Source organism: Natrix helvetica (genome assembly GCF_964273705.1).
Source record: "Natrix helvetica genome assembly, chromosome: 7".
Taxonomy (NCBI): Eukaryota; Metazoa; Chordata; class Lepidosauria; order Squamata; family Natricidae; genus Natrix; species Natrix helvetica.
In genome coordinates, this window is record NC_138558.1 from 75,297,383 (window position 1) to 75,309,858 (window position 12,476).

At 48.4% G+C, this 12,476-nt stretch overlaps 2 protein-coding genes across 5 annotated transcripts in view; one reads left to right on the forward strand and one right to left on the reverse strand.

Moving 5' to 3' along the window:
• The window catches only part of ADD1 (adducin 1), a 49,855-nt gene extending 48,763 nt beyond the window's left edge, over window positions 1-1,092 (forward strand). For 2 of the 4 annotated variants that reach the window (XM_081958967.1, XM_081958965.1), the window contains one exon: window positions 1-488. In XM_081958967.1, the coding sequence (XP_081815093.1) occupies window positions 1-350 (350 nt within the window). In that variant the 3' untranslated portion in view covers window positions 351-488. The other 2 variants (XM_081958964.1, XM_081958966.1) reach the window with 2 other exon arrangements.
• MFSD10 (major facilitator superfamily domain containing 10) overlaps window positions 472-12,476 on the reverse strand; it is a gene marked incomplete at its 5' end in the record, with an annotated part of 27,674 nt that continues 15,669 nt past the window's right edge. The window contains 5 exon segments of the mRNA XM_081959723.1: window positions 472-4,174; window positions 5,037-5,126; window positions 7,044-7,091; window positions 10,008-10,098; window positions 11,647-11,755. Coding sequence (XP_081815849.1) covers window positions 4,068-4,174; window positions 5,037-5,126; window positions 7,044-7,091; window positions 10,008-10,098; window positions 11,647-11,755 — 445 coding nt within the window. The 3' untranslated portion in view covers window positions 472-4,067.

Genomic DNA, 12,476 nt, shown 5'->3' on the forward strand with positions numbered 1-12,476 from the left:
AACGCCCTCCTGTCCAGACAGGCCACGAAGGCGGCGACTGCAGCAGTGAAACGGCCCCCTCCCAGCCAAGCCTCCCAGACCTCACCACTCCCGACCAGCCTTCCGAAGAAGTCTTTGGGACAGAGGAGGATGACCCCGACCTTGCCGTCCCCCGGAAGGAGGGTCCTCCCGAGAGCCCCCAGCCCTGCCCTTCCTCGAGCGGAGAGCCTCCCCCTTCCCCCCTGGCCGAGGAGGGGGCAGCGGCCGAAGCTGGCAGCGAGGAGTCTCCGGGGAAGTCACCCTCCAAAAAGAAGAAGAAGTTCCGCACCCCGTCCTTCCTCAAGAAGAGCAAGAAGAAGAGTGACCCCTGAAGACCCCCTCCCCACCCCAAAAGGGAAGGCTCTGGTCTTTACGCATCTTCCCTTTATTAGTCCTGGAATATTACCAGATTCTACCCTGTGCTTTTTTTTTTGTTTGGTCTTTCTTGTTTCAAAAAAAAAAAAAAAAGAGGACAAATAACACTATAGCTTGACTGTTTTTGAGTTCATAACTGGAATTTAGCAAGCAGAAGATGCTCATTCTGTATGCAGAAAAAAAGCAGCCGAGCCGGGGAGCATCCTGCGCATGTGAAGGAGGGGGGGGGCTTTCCCCTGTGGGAGCCCCTCGATTAAACGTTGAAGTTCCTCCCTCCCTCTCCAGCTTCTGATGTGAAGGCAACATGCTCTGCTCACTCCCCAAGTTCCGCTTTTGCTCTGGTGCTGGTGGCTTTGCGGCCGGCCGGCCAGTGGAGCAGAGCCCGTTTCAGTGCCGGGGGCCCTTGTGACCGCTTCCTCCGCCTTGCCCCCGAGGCTTTCCGGCCGTGCTCTGCCTTGCTTGGTGTCGTAACATCGCTGAGACTGGAGCCTATTTTTGTGTCTTAAGAATGAAGTAACTTTGTGGCATTTTCTTGCTCATCCCCCTTGCCTGTTTTCTATTCAGTTTAATAATAGCCTTTTCCACAGAATAATCTGCTATTTTACTAATTTGTTTTCTAGCAAAGCATTGTACTCGAGTCACACTTATACTGATGAAAGATAAGTTCACGTCCTTGGAAAATAAAATGTATTCCTAGCAGGCACAGACTGGCTCCCTTCATTTACGCGGGTCTGTTTCCTCCAAGGTTGCACCCAGGGATAGATGTGAATACCAATCCCAGCACCAAAGCCCTCGTCCAAATCCCAGTTTCAGAAATCCAGCGAGAGAATGAAGCCCCTTCCAAAATCTGTAGATGTCCCCAACCCTTTTTTTCTCCTTGACATAATGGAGGGACAGGACCAGAAATCGCTCCACCTTGCCCCATCCATCTGAATCCGAGGAGGAAGACGAACAGCTGACAGACAGCGGGAGAGTGGCTCCGTTGGCTGTGGAGGAAACTAGGGAAGGGCAAAGTCAGGCTGGGCAGAGCAGGGGAGAGGTAGAACAAGGGAGAGGGGGGTTCAGATGAAGATCAAGGCCCATCCCCTCCTCATCCTAGGGCACGCAGGGAAGAACAGAGAAGAGAGCAACTTGGGTTGTGTGGCTTACGAGGGAGGAAAGGGTCCCCGATTCCCCTCACAAGGCACACCCGGGGATGGAGTTTAAAGGAGAGGCAAATGGGAGGGGCGGTTGTTGGTAACAAAGTCTGAGTTTTATCTGGTGTTAACTGCTTAATCTGAGTTCCTGGCATCCTCCCAAGCGGTTTGATTTACTGCGGTGCTACTTCACTTCTGGAACGCCTTATCTTGCTTGCCCTGCTGGATTAATTACCTTGTCTTCCCTTGTTAGATTTATAATTGGAAGTTTTCTGCTTACAACATTTGGGCTGGAGTATTTTCAGCTAAAGGCTGTTACAGGTTTGTGGGAGAGCTTTCCTCCAGACTGGAGAAGTTGAAAGGGACGTGGGGGGCACAGTTGGTGTTAAAGGGACTCATATCAGCTCTCCGGCTATATTGCTTTTGTGCCACGCCCCGGGTCATCACACCAACCTTGGATGACTCTTTAAAAAGCTCAGTGCCAACTCATCGGGTGACTCAGTGGTGGAGCCCATCTTATTCTATTCTGTAACAGTGCTTAAAGGAAGCTCCACCTGAAAATGTAATCCTCTTTTATTGTATGGAAAAAGAAAATGGAAAATAGTGCTCTCAACACACGTTCTTAATGCAGTGTAGAAAATATTACATGGACATTTTGGTAATACAAAAGGATGATCATTAGACATATACCTATCACCATTTTAAAATTAAAAAATATCTCAGAAGTCCATCCAAAGGGAGTTGGCTATGGTAAGACACTTAGTGAACTAGAGAAGTCAGGGCCAAGGTAGAACTTGACAAGTGCGTCCAGATGGTGTATTTGGTGTGGTCTCTTCCTCCAATCCATGCCTCTCTCGGGACAAAAAAACCACCTTGAGAACTATTTGGATGCGAGCAAAGAAAAGAGGGAAGAGGCACAAGGACACAAAAAGGGAAGAGGCACAACAGGGACACGAAGAAAAGAGGCACAAGGACATGAAGAAAACGGAAGAGGCACAACAGGGACACAAAAAGAGGGAAGAGGCACAACAGGGACACGAAAAGAGGGAAGAGGCACAACAGGGACACGAAGAAAAGAGGGAAGAGGCACAACAGGGACACGAAGAAAAGAGGGAAGAGGCACAACAGGGACACGAAGAAAAGAGGGAAGAGGCACAACAGGGACACGAAGAAAAGAGGGAAGAGGCACAACAGGGACACGAAGAAAAGAGGGAAGAGGCACAACGGTCATGAAGAAAAGAGGGAAGAGGCACAACGGTCATGAAGAAAAGAGGGAAGAGGCACAACGGTCATGAAGAAAAGAGGGAAGAGGCACAACGGACACGAAGAAAAGAGGGAAGAGGCACAACAGGGACACAAACCACCTTGAGAACTATTTTGATGCGAGCAAAGAAAAGAGGGAAGAGGCACAAGGACACAAAGGGAAGAGGCACAACAGGGACACTAAGAAAAGAGGGAAGAGGCACAACAGGGACACGAAAAGAGGGAAGAGGCACAACAGGGACACGAAAAGAGGGAAGAGGCACAACAGGGACACGAAGAAAAGAGGGAAGAGGCACAACAGGGACACGAAGAAAAGAGGGAAGAGGCACAACAGGGACATGAAGAAAAGAGGGAAGAGGCACAACAGGGACACAAAAAGAGGGAAGAGGCACAACAGGGACACAAACCACCTTGAGAACTATTTTGATGCGAGCAAAGAAAAGAGGGAAGAGGCAGAAGGACACAGAAAGGGAAGAGGCACAACAGGGACACGAAGAAAAGGGAAGAGGCACAACAGGGACACAAAAAGAGGGAAGAGGCACAACGGACATGAAGAAAAGAGGGAAGAGGCACAAGGACACAAAAAGGGAAGAGGCACAACAGGGACATGAAGAAAAGAGGCACAAAGACACGAAGAAAAGGGAAGAGGCACAAGAATGCAAAGAAAAGAGGGAAGAGGCACAACAGGGACACAGAGAGAGCAGCAATCTAGGTGAAGGCAAATGGAGAGTGCCTTATGGGACACAGGCAGCAACAACCTTTACCTCAAACTTAGAGATGCCATATCCAAAGTTGAGTCATCAAAGATGGCATTGTTTGGTTCTCACGGCTTCATAGCAAAGACCTTGTGGGTCAAAATCCATAAAGGTTTGAGTGAACGTCCCGCTTTGAATGAGGAAATTCCCAGGCCTTTCCAGCTGGAAGGAAGTGGACTTGGGTTGTAGGTGGCTTTGTTTATCACGAATTGAGCAAGTTGGCATCTTCACCGTCCTATTTGTAGGAAGGCAGCTTTACCCTAAGGTCCTTTTTCCATGGGTCACTGCTCAGACCCTGGCATCCATACACAAATACACACACACACACACACACAGATACTCCCAGGGAAAGACGCGGATTGGAAGGCAGAAGGACCTCTGCTCAAATACAGGCAAAGGAGGTGGAAGGCTGCTGTGAAAAATACACGAATGCCCTCGGTTAGATCTTCCAGGGTCAACTTGGTTTCTGGAATTCAAGTTCGATTCTCGATTTTCCAGGGAAATCGACCTCTTGAGTAGTTTACTCCTGTTTGCTTTGCTTTGGCATATACCGAAGCAGGACGAAGGGCAGCAGGAACAGAGAGGCACAAATGGTGAAGCAAACTTCAGCTCCGGCCAGCCAGTAAACTGCAAACCGAAAAGCCAATTTTAAGGACATTGGAGCAAATTTCCCCAGAGGTGCCAGGAGCAGCCCCTGTTCTGACCTCGGCTTCCCAAAAAAGCACGAAGCAGAATCCTGGTCTCGACAAAACCCCTTTTATTAAACGAATGTGAATTCCTCTCCTTCACATTCAGCCAAGGCCTGGCAAACAGTCTTTCAAAGGAATATTTATGACCACAGACCTTATCTAGCTTGGAAAGCTGCCATGTAAATATTTTCCCAAATGAGGTGCTGTGCAAGGAAAGACTCTGGGCACAGAGTCTCTGGGATTCACAGAAAGATCTTCACACTCCTGAAACGAATCTAACGACCGAACGAACGAATTGTTTCCTGCAAACTCCACTCCCCTTTCGCTCCTCTTTTATTTCCTATGGGAGGGGCCATTCACCCTCCACTTGTGGCCTTACTCCCAAGTCGACCCTTATTTCTGAGTTGTTCTTTTCTCCTGGCAGCTCTGCGCATGCGGACACTGGGAACAGGCTCCAGCTGTTCCTCTGCCTCACTGCTGTCTAGCTCCGAAGGCATCTGCTCACTGCCAGACGGCCTCGGCCACCTCTCCGACACAGAGCCCTCGTCTGAGCCTTCCCCAGCCTACAGGATTGGCCCATGCTCCTCCCCAACCTCCTTACTATCTGACTCTGCTGTCAGCTCTGCTGGCCACTGGCAAGCCACAAGAGCCCCAGTGTACTCCCCCTCCAACGAATTCCCAATCAGGAGCATGACAATGGGAAAAGCTGTGCTCATCTGTCCAGTAACTTTGACCCTTGGAAACCACCCCTAGTGACCAGCTCTTACTGAGTGACGGACACTTCCTCCCTTGCCGGTTACCTGTTGCCGATGCCACCGGCCCAAGAGCCCTTGCAAGGGCACCCAGGCTTCTTAAGATGCCCATCACAGTTCCTTTTTGGCTGTCCAACCCTGGGGAGAAAAAGAGAGGAGCTTTAGTCTGGTTTCCTCACTGGGTTTTGCCATTTCAATAAAGGAGAACATTTGCAGCTCCGGGTGATACGAGGAGTCCTCTCTCAGCTTGTTTTTTTTTTCTCAGACGTTTCTCGACCCAACTAGGTACCATATCTTTCGGACTATAAGACGCACTGGAGTATAAGACACATACTATGATTTTGAAGAGATAAAGTAAAAACAAAAAGGGTTTGCACTCTGCAGGACCCCCAAACCCTCTGCACGTCTCGTTTTTTGCAAAAAATAAAAGGGGGGCATGCAGTGGGTTTGGGAGGCTTGTAGAGTGCTCGGGGGGGGGGACTGAGCAAAAAGGGTCTGTTTTTTGCTCGTTTTTGCCCTCCCCAGGAGTACTTTGCAAGCCTCTCAAACCCTCTGCATATCCATTTTTGCAAAGGGGAGTGGGTTTCGGTAGGCCAAAAATGCTGTATTCAGTATATAAGACGCACCCAGATTTTCACCCTCCATTTGGGGGGGGGGAGGTGCGTGTTATACTCTGAAAAATACGGTAACATCATCAGTGCTAGAAGGAGGTGGGATTTGCATAAAGGAGGAGGAGGAGGACGACTGTGGTATCCTCGGTCCTCTCTTGAGCTTGGTTTTTTTCTTGCAGACGTTTCACGACCCAACTAGGTAACATCATCAGTGGTAGAAGGGGGTGGGGTTTACAGAAAGGACGGGGAGGAGTTGGGAGTCCTTGGTGCTCTCTGAGCTTGCTTGTGAAATTGCTACCCTGTTTCCCTGAAAATAAAACCTCCCCAGACAATAATAAGCCCAATCGGGCTTTTGAGCGCAGGCGCTAAAATGAGCCCTCCCCTGAAAATAAGCCCTCCCTGAAAATATTGCAACACAGCCGCAGCCCTGAGGTGACCACGCTCACCGCCTCCTGCACCTCAAAAATAATAAGATCTCCCTGAAAATAAGGCCAAGTGGATTCTTTTGGGGGGGTCAAAAGAAAATAAGACCTTGTCTTATTTTTGGGGAAACATGGTAATGCAAAGATCAGAAACACCTTTTCCAGAAACTGATACACATCGGTTTTCAAAATCTGCACGCAGAACAATATTTATATGAAGCATTCGCTGGTCTCCCAGCTTGAGAACACTTAAGTTGGCGATCCCCAACTTTTACAGCTTGAGAACCTGGCCCGGGGGGGGGGGGGAGTGGGGAAGTGTCCCGCCATTCACACAAGTTGAGCTGTGCGGGCGTGCGCACACTCTCCTGCCACTAGTGCGGCCCAGTTCCAAATGGGCCATGAACCGAGAGTGGACTGTGACCCCAGGAATTGGCCCCCCCCTGCTCTACGTAGCCCCTTTATTCTCTTACGTTCGCTGCCTGAATGCAAAGAGATGGATAGAGGCCACACCACAAGCTACTCATTCCAGCAAATGTGATACCCGGAGCTTAGCGGCTATGCCAGGGACGGCCAACCTTTTTGTAAAGGTGTGCCAAAATTGTGCACGTGTGTCCACACCCACAATGCAATGTGCCCTGCCCACCTGCATATATGTGCACAATCCGCCCCCGCCCCCATGGAGGGGAATTTTTGCCATCCCCAGGGGGGGCCTCTGGGGGGCCAAGGGAGGCTGTTGTCGCCCTCCCCATGCTTCAGGAAAGCCTCCCAAACCATTTTTGCCCTGCCCAGGCTCCGGAAGCTTTCCTGAATCCTGGGGAGGGCAAAAACGGCCTCCCCTACTCCTCCGGAAGGCCAAAAATCAGCTGCCTGTGCTCATATGCACGCTGGAGCTGACAGCTTGCACGCTGGAAAATATGGCTCCACATGCCACCGGTAGCACGCATACCATAGGTTCACCATCAGGGAGTTGTGCAATTCAGCTGCAGGGCCACAAATGTGGCACGTGAAGACCGTTGGCTTACCGTAGTTGGATACCACCGTAGACAAGCAAGGGACGACCACAGCGGCAGCTGCAAGCAAAGTCAACAAGGGCTATTAGAACTGGAGAGCTTGCAACTTTGCAAGGGACAATCTCTACCACACGCCTGCCAGAGCAACCCGTCACCTCTGCGGTGGGTTCCAGCCGGTACGGCCCAGTACGACTGTATCAGTAGTAATCAGGAGGCGCGGCGAAACGGTACGGTGGCTCGTTTGGCCCACCCACCCGCATTCCTTACCTGCTTTTAAGGCAACCGGGCCGATTGCGCAAGGGCGTGCAGTGTGTGCAACACCTGTGCTGTCACGATGTTAAAAAGTTTGCTAGGCCTGAACTGCCTAAACTGACACTCAAGAGTTAAACTAAGAAAGCTTTATTGCGCAGGTCATAAAACAAAATGTTATCTGAAAGTGATTTATTGCGCACGCGTTACACATTCCAAAATTCCTCTCTTCTTTGTTCGGCAGCCAACTTTGGCAGACGTAGCTTTCATTATCAAAATGTAACCAATTAGTTATTTCTGTTTCATTTACTTTTATTATTTTATTATTAAAGTTTGTTTATTAATTAGAATACTTTTGAAGACTTTTATTTTTCTCAATATCTCAAAAGATATGCGGAAGGGAATCAGCCACGGTCCATTGATCTCAGATATCAGGCGTTTTTTTCCCCTGACATGTGCAACCTCCGACAAGCAGCTGGGTGTTGCAGGGGCGACGGAGTGCGAATGCATGTGCAGTGCATGTTAGGTGCACGCACAGCGGGTGTCCGACCCATGCAAGAAAGGACCACGAGCAACGTACCGGTAGCAAAGGTAAGAGCAACCCACCACTGCATCACCTCCCCTGGAGCACACTAAGCGTGTCTCCACTCTGTTCTCCTATTTCCTCTCAAGGTTGAAGCCAGAGGGGTTGCAGTTCTCTCCCAAATTAACCTCTCTCTCTGTTACTAGTGCCGTACAAAGAGTTTACAAGAGGCACGCCTTTCCTTGGAGCGTGAAAGCAGAGGCATCTTTGGTAAGGTTGCCCCAGCCACCTCTGTGCGGGGTGGGTATGCACAAACGAAGACAACCCACCACCGGTGCGAAGAAGGGATGCTCCCCCTCAGGCAACCCTGCTTGGTGGAGCATCTTTTTCCCGTGACCAGGAGGAAGGCGGGCGTCAGAATGGACCTTCCGTAAAGGCAACCTCCTCACCAGCAAGCGATATCCCAAAGGTGCTTTTTCAAGAGGCAACTGGATTTCGGTTTTCCTCCGAGACATTTCGTTTCTCCTCCCAAGAAGCTTCTTCAGAACTGATTTTGAGAGCCGTTGAGGCCACTTGGAGGCTTGTCTGTGTCCTCAGGGTCACCTGAGTGGTGCAAATGGGTGTGGAGCCTTCTTGGAACTGCTGAAAGGACTTTGTGTTGTGGACTCCACACCCATCTGCACTACTCAGGTGACCATGAGGACACAGACAAGCCTCCAAGTGGCCTCAACAACTCTACAGATAAAGGTAAAGGTTCCCCTCGCACATATGTGCTAGTTGTTCCCGACTCTAGGGGGCGGTGCTCATCTCCGTTTCAAAGTCGAAGAGCCAGTGCTGTCCGAAGACGTCTCCGTGGTCATATGGCCGGCACGACTCAACACCGAAGGCACACAGAACGCTGTTCCCTTCCCACCAAAAGTGGTTCCTATTTTTCTACTTGCATTTTTCACATGCTTTCGAACTGCTAGTTGGCAGAAGCTGGGACAAGTCACGGGAGCTCACTCCGTTACGCGGAGCTGGGGATTTGAACTGCCAAACTGCCAACCTTTCTGATCGACAAACTCAGCGTCTTAGCCACTGAGCCACTGCGTCCCTACAACAACTCTCTAAAAGAATGCAAATGACCAGCTGTCTGCAAGGACTATCAATCCTTCTGCTCCCCACCATCCACTGAGAATTGAAGAAGCTTCTTGGAATGGGAAGCGAAACGTCTTTGAGGAAAAACAAAGGAAGTCCAGTTGCCTTTTGAAAAAAGCACCTTTGGGACAATCAAAGCACCTTGGATGACAGAGAATCTCCATAGACACTAGCAAGGGGCCATTTTCTGACAATATAATTCTCTCCCTCCCCCTTTTTGGTCCTCCTTTAATAAATACTATTGACAGCTCTGATCAAACGTCTTGCTTAACAAATTAGGCCTTGCTAGGATTACCGATTCCTGAAAACCACCAACAATCTCCTGGTATTCCCATCAAATTGGAAAGCTCCAACGGAAGTTGAGTAAGTAGCAATTAAGTTAGTAGCAAGTCCCCTCTATGTCTATGCAGATTCTCAGCCATCCAGGTCATGATTGTCCCAAAGGTGCTTTTATTTCAAGAGGCAACTGGACTTTCTGGTTTTCCTTTGAAGACATTTCACTTCTCATCCAAGAAGCTTCTTCAACTCCGACTGGATGGCGGGGAAGGGAAGGATTATATTCCTTGAAGACAGCTGGTCATTTGCATCCTTTTAGAGAGTCGTTGAGGCCACTTGGAGGTTTAGCTGTCTCCTCAGGGTCACCTGAGTAGTGCAAATGGGTGTGGAGTCTACAACACAGATCCTTTCAGCAGTTTCCAGAAGGCTCCACACCCATTTGAACCATTCAGGTGACCCTGAGGACACAGTGAAACCTCCAAGTGGCCTCAATGGCTCTCTAAAAAGGATGCAAATGACCAGCTGTCTGCAAGGAGCATCAATCCTTCCATTCCCCACCATCCAGTCGGAGCTGAAGAAGCTTCTTGGATGAGAAGCGAAACGTCTTCAAAGAAGAAATCAGAAAGTCCAAAAAAGCACCTCTGTGTTTCGGACACAAAGAAAATGTTCAGCAACATTTACATCCCTTTCATTGCCTCGAAATCGGAACTTGAAGAAACATACGAGTTCAGCATAGTACGTTTTTCCTGATTTTCATTAGCGGCTGGCAAAGATTTATGTGAGAAACTTACCAAACGAGTAAAGCGAGAGTCCTGCACCGAGGGTGATCACATTAGTGCTCCAGCCGATTAAAAGGAAGCCAGGAGCCGACAGCATGATTGCCTGTCCAGGAAAAAGTTTTTAAAAAAGGAGTCAGAAATCTCATCATTGGTCATCCCTTTCTTGCCATTAAGTGAATCACCCTAGCTGTTAAGTCGCGAACCACAGGTTGGGGACCTCTGCTCTAAGATACCCAATTTAGATACAGGTGGCCCCCCCACTTACAAAAGCTCACTTAGGGACCGTTCAAAAGTTATAACGAAGAAAAGTGACTGATGACCATTTTTCAACACTTGCGACATCATGAGAAAGGCGGGGCTACTTGAATCAACAGTTAAGAATGAAGGTTGCTGGGAGAAATATCAACACCTTCAGATATGCAGATGATGCCACTCTAATGGCAGAAAGTGAAGAGGAACTAAAGAGCCTCTTGATGTGGGTGAAGGAGGAGAGGGAAAACGTTGGCTTGAGACTCAACCTTAAGGCGACTAAGATTGTGGCATCCAGCCCTCTCAATTCCTGGCAAATAGATGGGGAAGACATGGAGGGAGTGACAGATTTTACTTTCCTGGGCTCCAAGATCATCGCAGATGGGGACTGCAGCCAAGAAATCAAAAGAGGCTTGCTCCTGGGGAGGAAAGCTACGGCAAATCTAGACAGCATCCTAAAAAGCAGAGACATGCCCCTGCCAATTAAAGGGCACATAGTCAAGGCTGTGGTTTTCCCAGTTGCCATGGATGGCTGTGAAGGTTGGACCATAAGGAAGGCTGAGCACCAAAGAATGGAGGCCTTTGAACTCTGGTGGCTGGAGGAGACTCCTGCATTGAGTCCCTTGGACTGCAAGGCCATCCAACCGGTCAGTCCTAGAGGAGATCCACCCTGACTGCTCTTTAGAAGGCCAGATCCTGAAGAGGAAACTCAAAGACTTTGGCCACCTAATGAGAAGGAAGAAGGACTCCCTGGAGAAGAGCCTCATGTTGGGAACGATTGAAGGTAAAAGAAGAAGGAGGGGATGGCAGAGAAGGAGGTGGCTGGATGGAGTCACTGAAGCAGCAGGCATGAGCTTCAATGGAGTCCAGAGGATGGTAGAGGACAGGAAGGCCTGGAGGAACATTCTCCATGGGGTCACGATGGGTCAGACACGACTTCGCAAGTAACAACAAAAACCTTTGGTCACATGATCAAAACTCAGAGGCTTGACAACTGGCTCATATTTACGACGGTTGGAGTGTCCTGCAGTCACGTCATTCTCCTTTTGCAACCGTCCAATAAACGCAAGCCCAGGGCAAACCAGATACACAAATGGGTTACTAACTTCACAACTGCAGCCATTGACTTGACAACGGTGGCAAGGAAGGTCGTAAAACGGGGTGAAGTTCACTTAGCAACTGTCTCGCGTGGCGACGGTCATTTTGGGCTCCATTGTGGTCGTACGCCGAGGACTGCCTGTAGAAATCTTTCCAATGAACCCACTTGTTTACCAACGGATGGCTTTGTCCTTTTTTGGGATGGGGGAACACGCTCAGCAGGGAACGCAACGCTTAGCGTCGGGATGAAAAGATTTCATTCTGAGCATCGTCAGAACAGAGAAAACACGGGGGCTAAACTCACAATTTTAACCATCCGCAGTTCTGCTCCCGGCTTAATCCGTCGAGTATATCCTCCCTGGATGGCAGCCATAGTGACCCCGATGAAGAAAAACATCTTCCCTTGTTCCAGACTGAAGACGGGGAAACACAAAAGGAAGAGACGGAAGACAAATGGTGGTGGTCACAGCAGAGGGACACAGCTGGATGAGGTCCAGAAAAGTCATCCCGCTTAGGGAAGCACAAAAGGAATAGAGGTAGTCCTCGCTTAATGACCGTCTCTTCTATTCCATATTGTATTGTATTGTTCTGTTCTATTCTATTCTAAATTTCTTTTCTATTTCTTTTCTTTTCTAGTCTAATTCTATCCTCTCTTATCCTATATTCTATTCTGTATTTTATTATTCTATTCTATTCTATTCTATTCTATCCTGTATTTTACTATTCTATCCTGTCCTGTCCTATCCTATCCTATCCTATCCTTATCCCTATTCTTATCTTATATTCTATTCTGTATTTTATTATTCCATCCTATTCTATCCTATATTCTATTCTGTATTTTATTCTATTCTATTCTATTTATTCTATTCTATCCTGTATTTTACTATTCTATTCTGTCCTATCCTATCCTATCCTTATCCCTATCCTATATTCTATTCTATTCTGTATTTTATTATTCTATCCTATTCTATCCTATCCTGTCCTATCCCATCCTATATTCTATTCTGTATTTTATTATTCTATTCTATTCTATTCTATCCTGTATTTTACTATTCTATCCTGTCCTGTCCTATCCTATCCTATCCTATCCTATCCTTATCCCTATCCTTATCCTATATTCTATTCTGTATTTTA